This window comes from Pelobates fuscus, chromosome 3, assembly GCF_036172605.1.
Source record: "Pelobates fuscus isolate aPelFus1 chromosome 3, aPelFus1.pri, whole genome shotgun sequence".
Lineage (NCBI taxonomy): Eukaryota > Metazoa > Chordata > Amphibia > Anura > Pelobatidae > Pelobates > Pelobates fuscus.
In genome coordinates, this window is record NC_086319.1 from 248,470,658 (window position 1) to 248,485,231 (window position 14,574).

A 14,574-nucleotide genomic window follows, 5' to 3' on the forward strand; every position below is an offset into this window, starting at 1 on the left:
CAGCCCCAGAACACAAGGCAAGCAAGGCATTTGTCTGGGAGCTTGGGGTGGCATTTTTTTTATGCCCCCCCCCCCCCCCCCGAAAGTGCCTTGTGGTAAATACATCCCTTAGGAAACCCCTGAATCTTTTACAAGTGGCCATGTGCCGATACAATGCAATGCCTTAGGCATCTATTAGACGTTGTACAAAAAGATGATGGTTCACATCAGCAATTACCTGCAGATGGGAAATGGCAAGGGAAACTCCACTTATTGCCACATTTTGTCTTGTCCACAAGACAAAGTAGTGCCAGCTTTGAATATGCCGATATACTATGATTGATTTGGAATTTACAATAAATTCAAATGCAGAGTTGATGTCATGACCTCCAGTACCTTAATGGGACAGCTCGCTTTCTCCTGCCAAAGTCTGCATGGAAGATGAAACCTTCTACAGCTATGAACAGGAACTGGGCAAACGTCACAATGTTTCCACATCCAGGAAATTTCCTGTAGAAGTACACAAATGTCATAGAAGAAGAAGAAGATTATAATATTAATGAGACATTTCAAAACACACCATAGCCACTACACAGTAGGTTGCAGTGCTTGATGTGTTTCTTTAAATCAAATTAAAATCTGTATTACCTTTCAGCCTTCGTTAGATTGTGATAAAAATAAATCTAAAAATCATACAATTTTTTTATATATATATCACGCTAAATAGTTTGAAATCTGGAGCTTTGTATGTAAATAAATCTTCTTTTAGGATATTTGTAACACACAAATTTCTAGATTCTGGCAACTCAAAACAATAATAATGTTCACATAATACAGGGATTTAGCTATCAGATTTATGTGAAAAAGGAAACCATGGCATTAATGGTTTCTCGGGTACAATTAGCCAGTGTGTGTCTCCAATGTTCTTGAATCACAACTGTCAAACTGGTCACGGGTGAATGAACTGTTAGTTTGAACAAGGGATCTGCTTGCCAGATTATATACCCTGTTCCCAACTAAACTAATAGAAACCAAGCCCAATTGAGAAACTTGTCAGAGTAGTTATTACATAGAGCTATCTTGAGATATTTATCATTAGGTTTATAGGCCTAATACATAAAGCACAAATGCAATTTCAACAGTTATACTAACTAGAACTTAATGTTATAAAAAGAGAAAATTTAAATAAATTCCAGTAACATTTGTTCTGTTAAAGGGTTTCTTCAAATAGAATATTATCCTATTGGCAATACTCCCTGACGCAACCCCGTTTTGACGTTATGGAGCTGCATTAGTGCCCAAAGGCTTCGCATAGAGGGGACTTTAATTGGACTATTTTACCAACTCAAAGCGAAAAGGCTCTCACTGAGGAGGAAGAGACTTAAAAAAAAAAAAAAAAAAAAAAAAATTATAATTGTGGATGGGATTGGGGAATTAGAGTTCTATGCACAGAATAGACAACACATGTGGAAATTGGTAGTATGGATGTGCAGTGTTTCATGAATAACTAACACAGGGAATGAATGACTGACTATCACTGAATGAATGACAGGGGCTGATTGACAAAGTTACTGAACGAGTATGTTAGTCAGACTGAGTGAATGACAGAGAGTGAGTGAATGACTAACACAGTGACATACTGACAATGAGTGACACAGTGGCTGAATGAATGGCAAACAGGCTGAGTGACTGACACAGTGACTAAATATCTGGTAGACTGACTGACACAGGGACCAAACGAATGCTTGACACAGGGATCGAATAACTGAATGGCAAACAGACTAACTGAACGACTTACAGTGACTGTCACACAGTGAGTGAACCAATGACTGTCACACAGTGAGTGAACAAATGAATGGCAAGCAGACTGGCTGAATGACTGACACAGTGACTGAATGAATGGCAAGCAAACTGAATAAATGATTGACAGTGACTGACTGGCACAGTGGCTGGCTGAATGACTGGCACAGTGGCTGGCTGAATGACTGGCACAGTGACGGACTAAAAAACAGTGGTTGAGTTTTATATGTAGTGCATGTGCAAAGAAAAAAAATCCAAAACTGATTACAACACTTTCGTACATGAACTCCTTTATGATTAATAATCACCAGAAAGACACACCTATTTTTTTTTTTTTCCACTTGATGCTTTGAAATTAATTCATGGGTGTTTCTACAGGTTTACCGAGTAAGTCTCTTAATGCAGCGTAGATAACCCATTATCTCACAATAAAAGTGTGACTGCCTTCCTTTCTTTGTTATAAACCAAAAATGTGCTGTGTCCACCTGTTGTTCGGTTGAATATTGTAATTTGCACTCAGAAGCTGGTGTAGCTTTGAGTAAATGATGGAGATACATGCACGACAAAAATAAAGAATTAAAAAAAAAAAAAAAAAAAAAAGTGTGACTAATGCAAAAGAGTTCCCTTGATGGGCTGTCAGAGAGAAAACCACTGCTAGACCAGAAACTATGCCAAATGAATACACATGGGATGAATGAACTGACTGGATGAGAGAATGTATGACAGACATAATTAATTATTGGCAGACTGATCAAATGAAATAATAGCTGGCAGATTGACTGACACAGGGACAGAACGACTGGCACCATCACTGGGTGAATGACTGGCACAGTCGGTGGGCGGCTGAGTGACTGGCACAGTCGGTGGGCGGCTGAGTGACTGGCACAGTCACTGGGTGAGTGACTGGCACAGTCACTGGGTGAGTGACTGGCACAGTCACTGGGTGAGTGACTGGCACAGTCACTGGGTGAGTGACTGGCACAGTCACTGGGTGAATGAATGAATGAATGACAGTCACTGGGTGAATGAATGACATATCAGACACCCTGGTGTCCAGTAAATGAATGTCAGCCTCTATTTCTCTCACCTGGATAAAAGTTCTAAAAACACCACATTGCTGCAGCAGCCGGCAAATACCAGGCCCACGGCCAGTGCGGAGTGCATAGTGAACGGTGTACCGGCAGCGGAGAATTCACCAGCGCACTCAACCAACAGCGTCTCCGCCCAGCACACAACTCCACTCAATGCACTGGAATATTATTAAGGGAAGCGACTTGGTCGTGACACGTCTACCAAACGTTCGCCGAGGCTCAAGGGAAGTGTAGTTTATTCAACGTTCTGATGCTTCAAGCACAATATGATGATTCAGACAGAGCACTCAAACTCCCAATAGCCATCGGGAAACACGTAGCCGGCTGAACGGAAGTACAGTTCGAGCGTTGTGTCCTCTGATGCCATGACTACTGATGGCAAATATGAATTACCAGCAGACCGGAGTGCTGGGGAAAAAAACCAAAGTATCCCCTTATCCACGTGTACACTGATGGCAAATTGTGTAATTGTACACAGACAGCAATTCATCTCTTACTATAATAATTTATCGTTTATTGGCCTTGTCAGTGTTCAATGTATTGTTTCCGCTTCATATGGAACTTCGAATGTCACTGACCTTCCACACATTCCTCGTTAAAAAATAAATAAAAACATAGCATTTATTTAAAGCATTGCATGATGCAAAGTCACCACTTGATCTGAGTACAGAATGGCAAGTTCATTCACAATATTCAGTTCAGAGAAATTTAATCAAATAGGTAAACTAGCAGTACAGTCGTTTTTCATTTGTTCCTTTAAATACCGTAGACATTATTTGTCAGGTACACGATACTGAGATTTCATGTTACTGCCACATATAGGTAACAAGACATATACATTGAATTTATATTTGACCTTTATAGTGCGCGTTTTAAAATAGCTTTAATGGACACTGCTCATGCCTGTCTTCACCGTGTTTATTTTGTTTAACACAGAGCAGTGATTATAAAATAATATTTTTTTAAAAACTGTTCATTGTTTTCTTAATTTCATCAATTTCCTGTTTAATGTGCATTTTGGGGTTTACTCTAATAATGCTAATAATGATTCACATTGATGTATTAAACTCTAATATCAAAAGAAAGAACCATATAGAAAAAAGGCATGCTTGTCTTGATAAAATCCCACTTAAACAGAGAGTTTCATGAAGTAAATGGTGAAGTCATGTGAACTGAAACTGAATTGCAAAATGTAGGCAACCACAGATTATTGGGGGGGGGCTATAGTCACAGCTTGGCTAAAGTGTTAGATGAGGATGATGTAATACCTATTGATATGGGAAAGGGAAGGGATGGATGGGGGCGTGTTGTGAAGTATAATCAGAGGTGGATCAATAACATAATCTTGGGAGGGGTAGTGGCTGTAGTGGGGTAAAAGGGACTGTAGTGGGGAGATAGGGGCTGTAATGTGGGGGCAGGTGCAGAATTGCCATCAAGCAAACTGGGATGCGATGGCCAAGAGCTGAGGCTGGCAAAAGAGATCAAAGGATCTCTCATTCGGGTCCATGCAGGGCAGCACCAGCCCTATCAGTGAGCTTTGTCCCTTCATGGGCCGAAGGGGAGATTAGATCACCAGGGTAAAGTGAGCCAAGCCGCCTCCGGACAGCATGCATGGCAGGCTCTGTCTCTCCCTATCGCTAGGGGAAGTAACTGTGTGTTTGTTTTTAATAATTAAATTCTTAAAGGGACACTATAGTCACCTGAACAACTTTTGCTTAATGAAGCAGGTTTGGTGTATAGAACATGCCCCTGCAGCCTCACTACTCAATCCTCTGCCATTTAGGAGTTAAATCCCTTTGTTTATGAACCCTAGTCACACCTCCCTGCATGTGACTTGCACAGCCTTCCATAAACACTTCCTGTAAAGAGAGCCCTTTTTAGGCTTTCTTTATTGCAAGTTCTGTTTAATTAAGATTTTCTTATCCCCTGCTATGTTAATAGCTTGCTAGACCCTGCAAGAGCCTCCTGTGTGTGATTAAAGTTTCTCAATTTAGAGATTGAGATACAATTATTTAAGGTAAATTACATGTGTTTGAAAGTGAAACCAATTTTGTTTTCATGCAGGCTCTGTCAATCATAGCCAGGGGAGGTGTGGCTAGGGCTGCATAAACAGAAACAAAGTGATTTAACTCCTAAATGACAGTGAATTGAGCACGAGCAGTGAAATTGCAGTGGAATGATCTATACACTAAAACTGCTTTATTTAGCTAAAGTAATTTAGGTCACTATAGTGTTCCTTTAAATTATTTATTTAAGCCCCTATCCTACCCCTTATATACAATCGACACTCCCTGCACTTACTTACTTAGGGGCTGTAGCAGGGCATAAGGGCTGCAACTGGGGTCGATAAGGACTGACAAAAAACAAAACAAAATTTTATTGTCCCCTCCATAAGGCTTACATTGGCTAAGGGAGGGGACAATTACCAGATTTCATGATTTTATAAAGGACACGGAGGCGAGTATTAGGCTTTTCTCTTTCTTTTATTCCTCAGCATCAAAGAAAGGATATTGGTATTTTAATATAGCAATAACAAAACAAAAATACCCTTTAGGGCAGGGGTAGGCAACCTACGGCACTAGTGCCATGCACGGCACTCGAGGTGTCTTTCCACGGCACTCAAGGCTGCTAGAGCCAAACAGGGTCTGGCCTATCAGGAGTCTCAGTGAAACTTCAGATATCTGCTAATACGAAGAGGTGGTGAAGGACAATCCTCAATTTATGCATTGCAGCACGTAGAGGTAGTGATCTCAGATCAGTTCCTCCCAGCACTTGTGAATAGGAATCCACACCGTAGTAGAGCAGCCCACAGCTGATGTTGCAGCTCCTGTCCTTGACCTGTACCTGCCCAGGCTGGTCCCCACTGGAACCCAGGAAAGCCACCCACACTGCTAGATATACACAGACCTGCAGAATAAGCCTCCCCTCATACAAATAATACGAACAGCCCACACACAAACATACACACAATCACCACAAACGCAACACCACTAACAATCTACATACACGCACACAATTCCACAAGCAGCCCTCATACACAGCCCACACAGCCCACATTCATATGTATCATACACGATACCATAAACTACTAATGAACATAACAATATAATAGCTCATATACGCACAAATACAACGATACAAAGCAATTACAGTATAAATAACACAAGCAGAATACGGCAGCACACACACCTCAATTAAAAAAAATAGGATCGGCAGGGCCGTTTGAAGGAATTTGGGGGCCTCAAGCAAAATGGACATGGTGCTCCCCCCCCTACCCCCCCGCACGCAAAGCCTACAGGAACCACAGCATAGCCATGCAGTTTAAGTTCACCCACACTTTATATAAATAAAAAAGGTTTACAGTGCAAATACTGCTGTTGCATATAATGTGCATAAAACATTTTCAACAATTGAAAATTCCCTGTGTTCTCCTCATCTCCCCTTCTCCTCACCCCCCCTCCCTGTGTTCTCCTCACCACCCCCCGTGTTCTCCTCATCTCCCCTTCTCCACCCACCCTCCCTGTGTTCTCTTCATCTCCCCTTCTCCTCACCCCCTCCCTGTGTTCTCCTCATCTCCCCTTCTCCTCACCCCCCTCCCTGTGTTCTCCTCATCTCCCCTTCTCCTCACCCCCTCCATGTGTTCTCCTTATCTCCCCTTCTCCTCACCCCCCTCCCTGTGTTCTCCTCACCCCCTCCCTGTGTTCTCCTCATCTCCCCTTCTCCTCACCCCCCCTCCATGTGTTCTCCTCATCTCCCCTTCTCCTCACCCCCCCCTCCCTGTGTTCTCCTCACCCCCCTCTCTGTGTTCTCCTCATCTCCCCTTCTCCTCACCCCCATCTCCCCTTCTCCTCACCCCCCTTGTGTTCTCCTCATCTCCCCTTCTCCTCACCCCCTTGTGTTCTCCTCATCTCCCCTTCTCCTCACCCCCCCTGTGTTCTCCTCATCTCCCCTTCTCCAAACCCCCCTCCCTGTGTTCTCCTAATCTCCCCTTCTCCTCACCTCCCTCTCCCTGTGTTCTCCTCATCTCCTCACCCCCGTGTTCTTCTTACTCCTCCCCCTCCCTGTGTTCTTCTTACTCCTTCCCCCCTCCCTATGTTCTTCTTTCTGCCCCATGTTCTTCTTACTCCTCCCCCTCCCTATGTTCTTCTTACTACTCCCCCCCATGTTCTTCTTACTACTTCTTACTTACTCCCCTCCCACCCTCCCCCTGTCCTTCTTATTCCCCTCCCCCTGTCCTTCTTATTCCCCTCCCCCTGTGTCCTTCTTACTCCCCTCCCCGTGTTCTTTTTACTCCCCTCCCCGTGCCCTTCTTACTCCCTCGCCTATGTTCTTTTTACTCCCCCCCCCTCCCTCCGTTCTTCTCACCTCCCCTTCCCTGTAGCGTGGCCGAGCTCAGGGTGCACTTCCTGTCAGTCCGGCCGGGAACAGGAAACTGAATATCCTGTAAAGCGTGGTACCCGGCCGGACTGACAGGAGGAAGAGGAGCTCGGCCACGCTACAGGGAAGGGGAGGTGACGAGAGAGACAGTGCTGCAGCCGCCTGAGGCTCTCTATAGAGCGCTCAGGTGGCTGCAGCCTTATAGGAAGCGCCGGCCCTGCTTGGGGGCCCAGGCCAGCTCGGGACCCAAAGCAATTGCTTGGTTAGCTTGCCTGGTAGCGACGAGCCTGAGGATCGGCACGCTACGGGACATCACAATCCTATATCGGCACAGTGCTGCTAAAAGGTTGCCTACCCCTGCTTTAGGGTTAACCATATAACATTCCAGATATCTCAACCAATGGGATCATTCCTTGTACTATGTCCCCTCATGTGACCTAAGCCACTCCCTCTTTCTAGCTGATGCCGAAGCTGAACACATCAACAGGACAAAACTTCATGAACTTGGATATTCTCCGGTAGAGGGTTCCGGTGAGTCTTCCGGTGTAATTAGGGGCAGGGGATGATCCCGGTCGGTCCATCACAGGGTTAAGCTGTAGGAGACAGAGAAAATATGTGGTAAAATATATTCCAAGATCGTTTTTCGTGCATATAAGCCGTACCAGATGTTCAAACGTTAATATCTGAAGACTTTTCTTTCAATCTAGGAAAAATTCTGATTAAAATTTAACATTAGTGGTATATCACATTGCATTTGAACATGTAAATCACTCTTACCTGTTTATAGTAAGTTGGGTGGGAAGATGCATGTATGTTTGCTTACCTGTCGTCGGGTGGGCTAATACTCGCCTCCGTGTCCTTTATAAAATCATGACTTTACGTCATGTAATTAGTAAAATCTGGTAATTTTATTAAAGGACACGTAGGCTCGTATTAGGCTAGTTTAAAGCTGTGAGATGATTATAGAGGAGATATGTTCAGTTGGTCGAAAATAGTAATCTTTAAATGTCGATTCTCGGGACCAATCAGCTGTGCGAAGTAGGTCCTCCAGTTTACAACCCGCTGAGAATGCTTTAGAGGCCATAGCGCCTCTTGTAGAATGTGCTCCATATACTGATATATCGATGCCAGCAGTCGACATTATCCATTTCACCCAGCGTGCCAGAGTTACCGTGGGTACCGGGTGGTGTGGTCTCCTCAATGCCAAGAATAGGTCGTGTATTGTAGGGTTCCGAACTGACTGGGTCCTTTCTTCGTATTCTTGCAGGCATGCCACCGGGCAGAGGTTAGCGTTGTGAGGAAATGATGGGTAGAAGACTGACGTGGTTTTTGACTTCGTACGTCTGGTGATATTAAACAGGACACCCTGTGGGGTGAAGGACCGTGCATCAAAGTCCAGGGCTCGAACGTCAGACACCCTTTTGCATGAAATTAAGCACAGGAGCATAGCCAATTTAGCGGACACTTGCTTGAGTGTGAGCTCCGAGTTTGGAGGCCATTCATCCAATAAGCGAAGGACTTTATTAACATCCCATAGGGTTGTATATCGGGGTTGTGGTGGTCGTGCAAATTTTATACCTCGTAGGAGGCGACAAACCAACATGTGTTTTCCAGCTGGGAAGCCTTCCCATCCGCTGTGGCCGGCTGAGATCGCCGATCTGTACACATTTATGGTGCGGTAGGCCAAACCTTGATCGTACAGGGTAGTAAGGAAAGTCAAAACGTTATTTACAGGAGCACGTATGGGATCCACGTGTTGTTCCACGCACCAACTACGCCATGTGTTCCAGGCATGAGTATAAGATCGTCTTGTTCCTGGAGCCCAAGCTCCTGCCAGTAATTCCAAAGTTGTTCGTGGAACGTCCGGCAGGGTCCAGGTTCCCCAGAGAGGAGCCACGCTAGAAGCCTGAGGTGGCCTTGTATCAAAAGTGGGTGAGAGTTCCCATCCGGGTCTGATAATATGTCCGTGGTTCCCGGAATCAGTCTGGGAAGGTCGATAGACATTTCCATGAGTGAAGGGAACCAAGGCTGTGCTGTCCAAAACGGTGTTATTAGAACTAGCGATGTACGAGAGCGTTGTAGGTGTAGGAGAGTCCGTTCTATGAGTGCAAAGGGAGGAAAGGCATAGAGCCGGTCGTTTGGCCAATCCTGTAGGAAGGCGTCCACTGCCAAGGCGTCTGGGTCCGGTCTCCAGCTGAAGAATGAAGGGAGCTGAGCATTCAGCCTGGAGGCAAAGAGGTCGATGTGCATCGGGCCCCAGAGTTGTTGGAGGTGTCGGAATATCAAGGGATTCAATTGCCACGCACTGTTGTCTCGTAAATGCCTGGAGTGCCAGTCCGCTACCGTGTTGGAGAGCCCCGGAAGGTATTCCGCTTGTACTGATATGTTGCGGCTTAGACAGAAATGCCAAAATTCCTTCGCCAGGTTCGTGAGTGTTGTCGATCTCGTGCCACCCAAGTGGTTGATGTACCGAACGGCCGAGATGTTGTCCATGCGCAACAGTATGGAACAATTGGTCGTGTATCCGAGGAGGCTCCGGAGAGCGAATGACCCTGCTAGGAGTTCCAGACCATTGATGTGGAGTTCCTTTTCCTTTGAGGACCATTTTCCACCTGTAGAAGTGGGACCACAACGAGCGCCCCATCCGAGTCTGCTCGCGTCGGATTCTATGATGAGATCCGGGGTGGTTCCGAATATCGCTTTGCCGTTCCACGCTTCCATATGTTGAAGCCACCATGCTAATTCCTCTTTTGCTGCGCAGTCTAGAGGCACAGAATCTGAATAAGATTGACCCAAGCGAAGATGGGTCGTTTTTAGTCGTTGCAGGGATCTGTAATGGAGGGGTCCTGGGAAAATCGCTTGTATTGAAGCGGACAGCAGACCAATTATCCTGGCCAGTTGTCGTAAAGTCAAGGCTGGTCGTGATAAGGTCCGCCGAATTTCCTTCTTTATGAGTTTTACTTTCGTGGTAGGTAGGCTGAGCGTTCCGTGAATCGCGTCTATGTCGAAACCTAGGAATTCTATTGATTGTGAAGGTTGTATGACTGACTTGTCCCAGTTGATTATGAAACCCAGGTTTTGCAGAAGGGTCGACGTCCAACGTAGATGTTGGTGCAATAGCGAGATGTCGTGGGCCATGATCAGCATGTCGTCGAGGTATATGATCATACGTACACCTCTGCTGCGGAGAAGAGCTACTACTGGTTTCAGCAATTTGGTGAAGCACCACGGGGCTGAGGACAGGCCAAAGGGAAGGCATCTGAACCGCCACATAGTGTTTTCCCAGTGGAATTGGAGTAAATGGTGACATTCTTCTGCGATCGGTATCGTCAGATATGCATCTTGGAGATCCAGTTTCACCATCCAGTCTCCTAGTCTTAGGAGGTCTCGGAGGCAGTGTATCCCTTCCATCTTGAAATGATGGTATGTGACAAAGGCGTTGAGAGGCCGCAGGTTTATTACTGGCCTCATGCCTCCACCCTTCTTGGGTACTAAGAAGATATTGCTTAGGAACCCGGGGGTGGTAGTGGGCACTTTGTAGATCGCACCTTTCTCCTTCAATGTGCGAACTTCTTCTGATACTAGGGTTCTGTCTTGTTGTGAAAATATAATCCGATGTGGCGCGGAGTGTTGGATTGGGTGTTGTGTGAGTTCTATGCGGTAACCTAGAACGGTCTCTAGTACCCAGGCATCTGAGGTTATTTTGTGCCAGACATCGTGAAAATGCAACAGTCTGCCCCCCACCAGTGATAAGGAATGGGTACATACTGGGAAGTGACTCACCATAAGGCCGGCGGCCATAGGAGGATCCCCTGGGTCCACGTGGGTGCCATGACCTGCCCCTGGTTGGGAAGAATGGCGACTGTGTCCTGGGTTCGGGAGGATGGAACCGTGTCGTGGCGGAGCCTCTGTATCCCCGGTATGATGGCCGGGAATGGCGGCCGGACAGACGGCCCCGCTGTCTGCCGGCCCCACCAAAAACCTTTTGCGAGAACACTCGCTTCATATTATGCTGTGCCTTGTCCAGTGCCGTGAAGGTGCTTACATAAGTACCCAGGGTCTTAACAAAGTCGTCTCCGAATAGGAGACCTTTTGCCTGTGTGCCAGGCTCTGATATTGCCAAATGGATCAATTTTGGCTCAATTTTCATTAAAATGGCTTTACGCCGTTCTGTAGCCAATGCCGTATTGGCGTTTCCAACTAGGCAAATGCCTCTCTGGATCCACCCCCTGATGGCCAGTAAATCAATTGGGGTCCCTTCAGTAAGGGCCGTTTCGACCATGTCGAAAATTTTTGCCATAGGCCCGAGAATGTCAAGGACCTTGTCCTGGCAGTGTTTGAGGGAATAGTCCAATCCCTTCTTGGCCTTCCATCCCGACTTGCCCAAGAACTGGGCGATCTTGGGATCTACCTCGGGGGTTACGCAGGCCATGTCTGGGACCGTGGGGCGTGGGCATTCCGCCCTCAGTTTACTCCTGGTGGCCTTATCAAGGGGTTTTCGCACCCTGGTTGCGATATAGATAGCCACATGGGATGTGGGATACCATTCCGCTGAGCGCGGATTATGCAACGTGTCAGGGTCGAAGAGGGGTTCCCCTTGGGGGTCTAGAACAGCGGATACATCCGCTTCTTGCTCAGCGTCTATCGCTGGATGTGCAGTCTCGCTGCGTTCAGGGGATGAATTATCTGAATACATCGGGTCGATTGCTTCGGACCCATTTGAAGCCTCCTCTGAGTCCGAATCCGAGTCGGACGAATCAGGCAGGGCTTTTGCCCTCTTCCAACTCCGCACCGTTTTTGCCCGGCGGGGGGCTCTCTTACGTGGGGGCACCACGTCCTCAGTTTCAACAGGGCGCAACCTGTCCGTCATATCAGTTTTGGAGGCGACCCCTGTTAGGTGGTGTGATTTGCACGTAGCCTTGCGGCCGCTAGGGACCTTTGGCTTATTGTCAGTGGGTATAGGGTGTGCTGAACCGGGGTTTCTGCCGGATGCCATAATGGCGGTGGAGATTGTATGTGACAGGGTATCAGACATCACTCCCATGGCACTAAATATAGCCTGCGTCACTGACTTATTCATTGTAGCGTCCAGAAGCGCCTGGAACTCTTCCGAGTTCACGTGGTCCTGGGATGCTTCCTCACCACCTGTAATGGCCGCAATGCCTGTAGGCATAGCTGTTAAAATCTGCTTGCTAGGGATGGCAGAGGTCTTGGGGGCAGGAGTCAGTTTGTCAGTTTGAGACTGCATACTGATTTGAACTACAGAGCTTACTTTGGGAACAATACCCAGGTACTCCACAGTGTGGTGGGAAAGGCACAGTGTAACTGACACTTTGTAAAGTGAGTACTGATTATGGCACTACTGAACACCCAAAACGCTGTCTGCACATCAACAAAAGAACTTTGGTAACATGCAGACTATAAGGTACTCTATTTAGGCACTGAACAGCAGATATGCACAAATAATATGGCAGCTTACCGAGTGTTCCCTCAGGAATGACACCTGGGGGGCACCGGTAAGCTGCCCAGCAACTCCCTCAACCAATGAGCTCGTGCCCCTCCCTTAACGAGTGACGCGAGCGCCGGGTGAAAAAAGGCGGCAAATCCGCCAATCACAAGATGGCCGCCGCGATGCGCGGGAACGCACTGCGCATGCGCGGGCGGCCGAATCACCGGAATTATTGGCCGCGATCCGTCGGGCGGCTGGTTTGCTCGTTAAGAGCAACGAAGTGGAGGGGAGAACGGAGGAAGGTGGGGAGGTGAGGGGGAGCTGACAGAGAAACCGGGTTATAAACAACCCGTGCGGCAGTGCCGAGTGGGGGCTTGCCCCAGGGGAGGGGCAAGTACTCAGCACTGGATGAACGGATAAAAACACACAGTTAAAATCATAACATAACGAACATCAGAAATAAATACAAAATAAATGCAAAAATACTGCAATATATATCAAATTTTGTCAGAGTAGAAAATATGGTGGTACTTAGCTGAGGCAGCATCAAAGAAAGAGGGAGTGGCTTAGGTCACATGAGGGGACATAGTACAAGGAATGATCCCATTGGTTGAGATATCTGGAATGTTATATGGTTAACCCTAAAGGGTATTTTTGTTTTGTTATTGCTATATTAAAATACCAATATCCTTTCTTTGATGCTGAGGAATAAAAGAAAGAGAAAAGCCTAATACGAGCCTACGTGTCCTTTAATAAAATCCTGTTTTCTAGTGGTCTGGTAGGAGATGTGCTCCCCTGTCTGCACATTGCCATGTTAACCAGCAGCAATCTCTGATACAGTAGGAAAAGGGAGAACATAATTCAGTTCAAGTTCTCCCCTTGTCCACTATACACACACTGCATCCACTTTACTAATACACAGTATCTGCATCCACTATACACACACCCTCTGCATCCCCTATACTCATACATACACCTTGCATCCACCATGCAAACAAACACAAACTGCATCCATTTATTTACTTATCCTTGCGGGTAAGCTCGGGGTGGGCCATGTGTCTTCAGTCGGGGGTGGGCGAACTCAGGGACGAGCCCCGGAAACACAGCCTTGAGTTGTGTAAAGAGCTCTAAAATATCTGATTGCAGCCCTGTGCGTATAAGTATACCACAGTGTCCCACAGCAATAAATCACACAGTTATGAAAATAGTGTATGAATGTAGCACAGTGATGAGTAGCCTAAGTGTAGGCTTAAAATGCATGTTACAAGTGTCCCTCCAGCACTACCTCCACCAGACATGATGCATGACTGCTTTTCAGATAAGATTCTGCAGTTAGCCCCATCATACACTCCATGTGTCCCACAAAGGTAATAGATGTCATGTATATGTTTAGACAGTAGAGAGCCCTATTTATGGTCTCGTTGGTCTGTTGCTGATTATTTTCATGAGTCTGATCAAAAAAAATAAGTGGTTGCTACTGACATATATAGTTGTATAGTTGGTCACAACTGAACTATTGACATATGCCATAGGTATCTAGTTGTGACTAACTATCCTCTATATATACCTATAAACAATTTTCACATGCATCTGTAAGATAGTATCCACATACTGAACGTTTTTATAATTACGGCCTTTATTTAATATTTTTGTATAAGCTTTTTTAATCATTTCATGTTTTTGGATAAAAGTTTTAAATAATATTTTCCCAATAACAATCTAATTAGCCATTTACATTGTATTTTTTGTGTTCCTGTTTCAAATAAATCTTGTTTGAAGTTTGCATTCTTTTGAACCTGTGGATTCTCTACTTTTCATTATTAATTTGGAGGCTGCAGTCTTTCATACCATTGTGTACCAGGCTGAACTTGGGTTCGC

At 45.9% G+C, this 14,574-nt stretch overlaps 1 protein-coding gene across 1 annotated transcript in view; it reads right to left on the bottom strand.

The window, feature by feature from the left end:
* The window catches only part of SLC35B4 (solute carrier family 35 member B4), a 37,918-nt gene extending 34,841 nt beyond the window's left edge, over positions 1-3,077 (bottom strand). Inside the window, 2 exon segments of the mRNA XM_063445464.1 lie at positions 376-489; positions 2,867-3,077. Of these exon segments, the coding sequence (XP_063301534.1) occupies positions 376-489; positions 2,867-2,943 (191 nt within the window). The 5' untranslated portion in view covers positions 2,944-3,077.
* Positions 3,078-14,574: the final 11,497 nt, after the last annotated feature.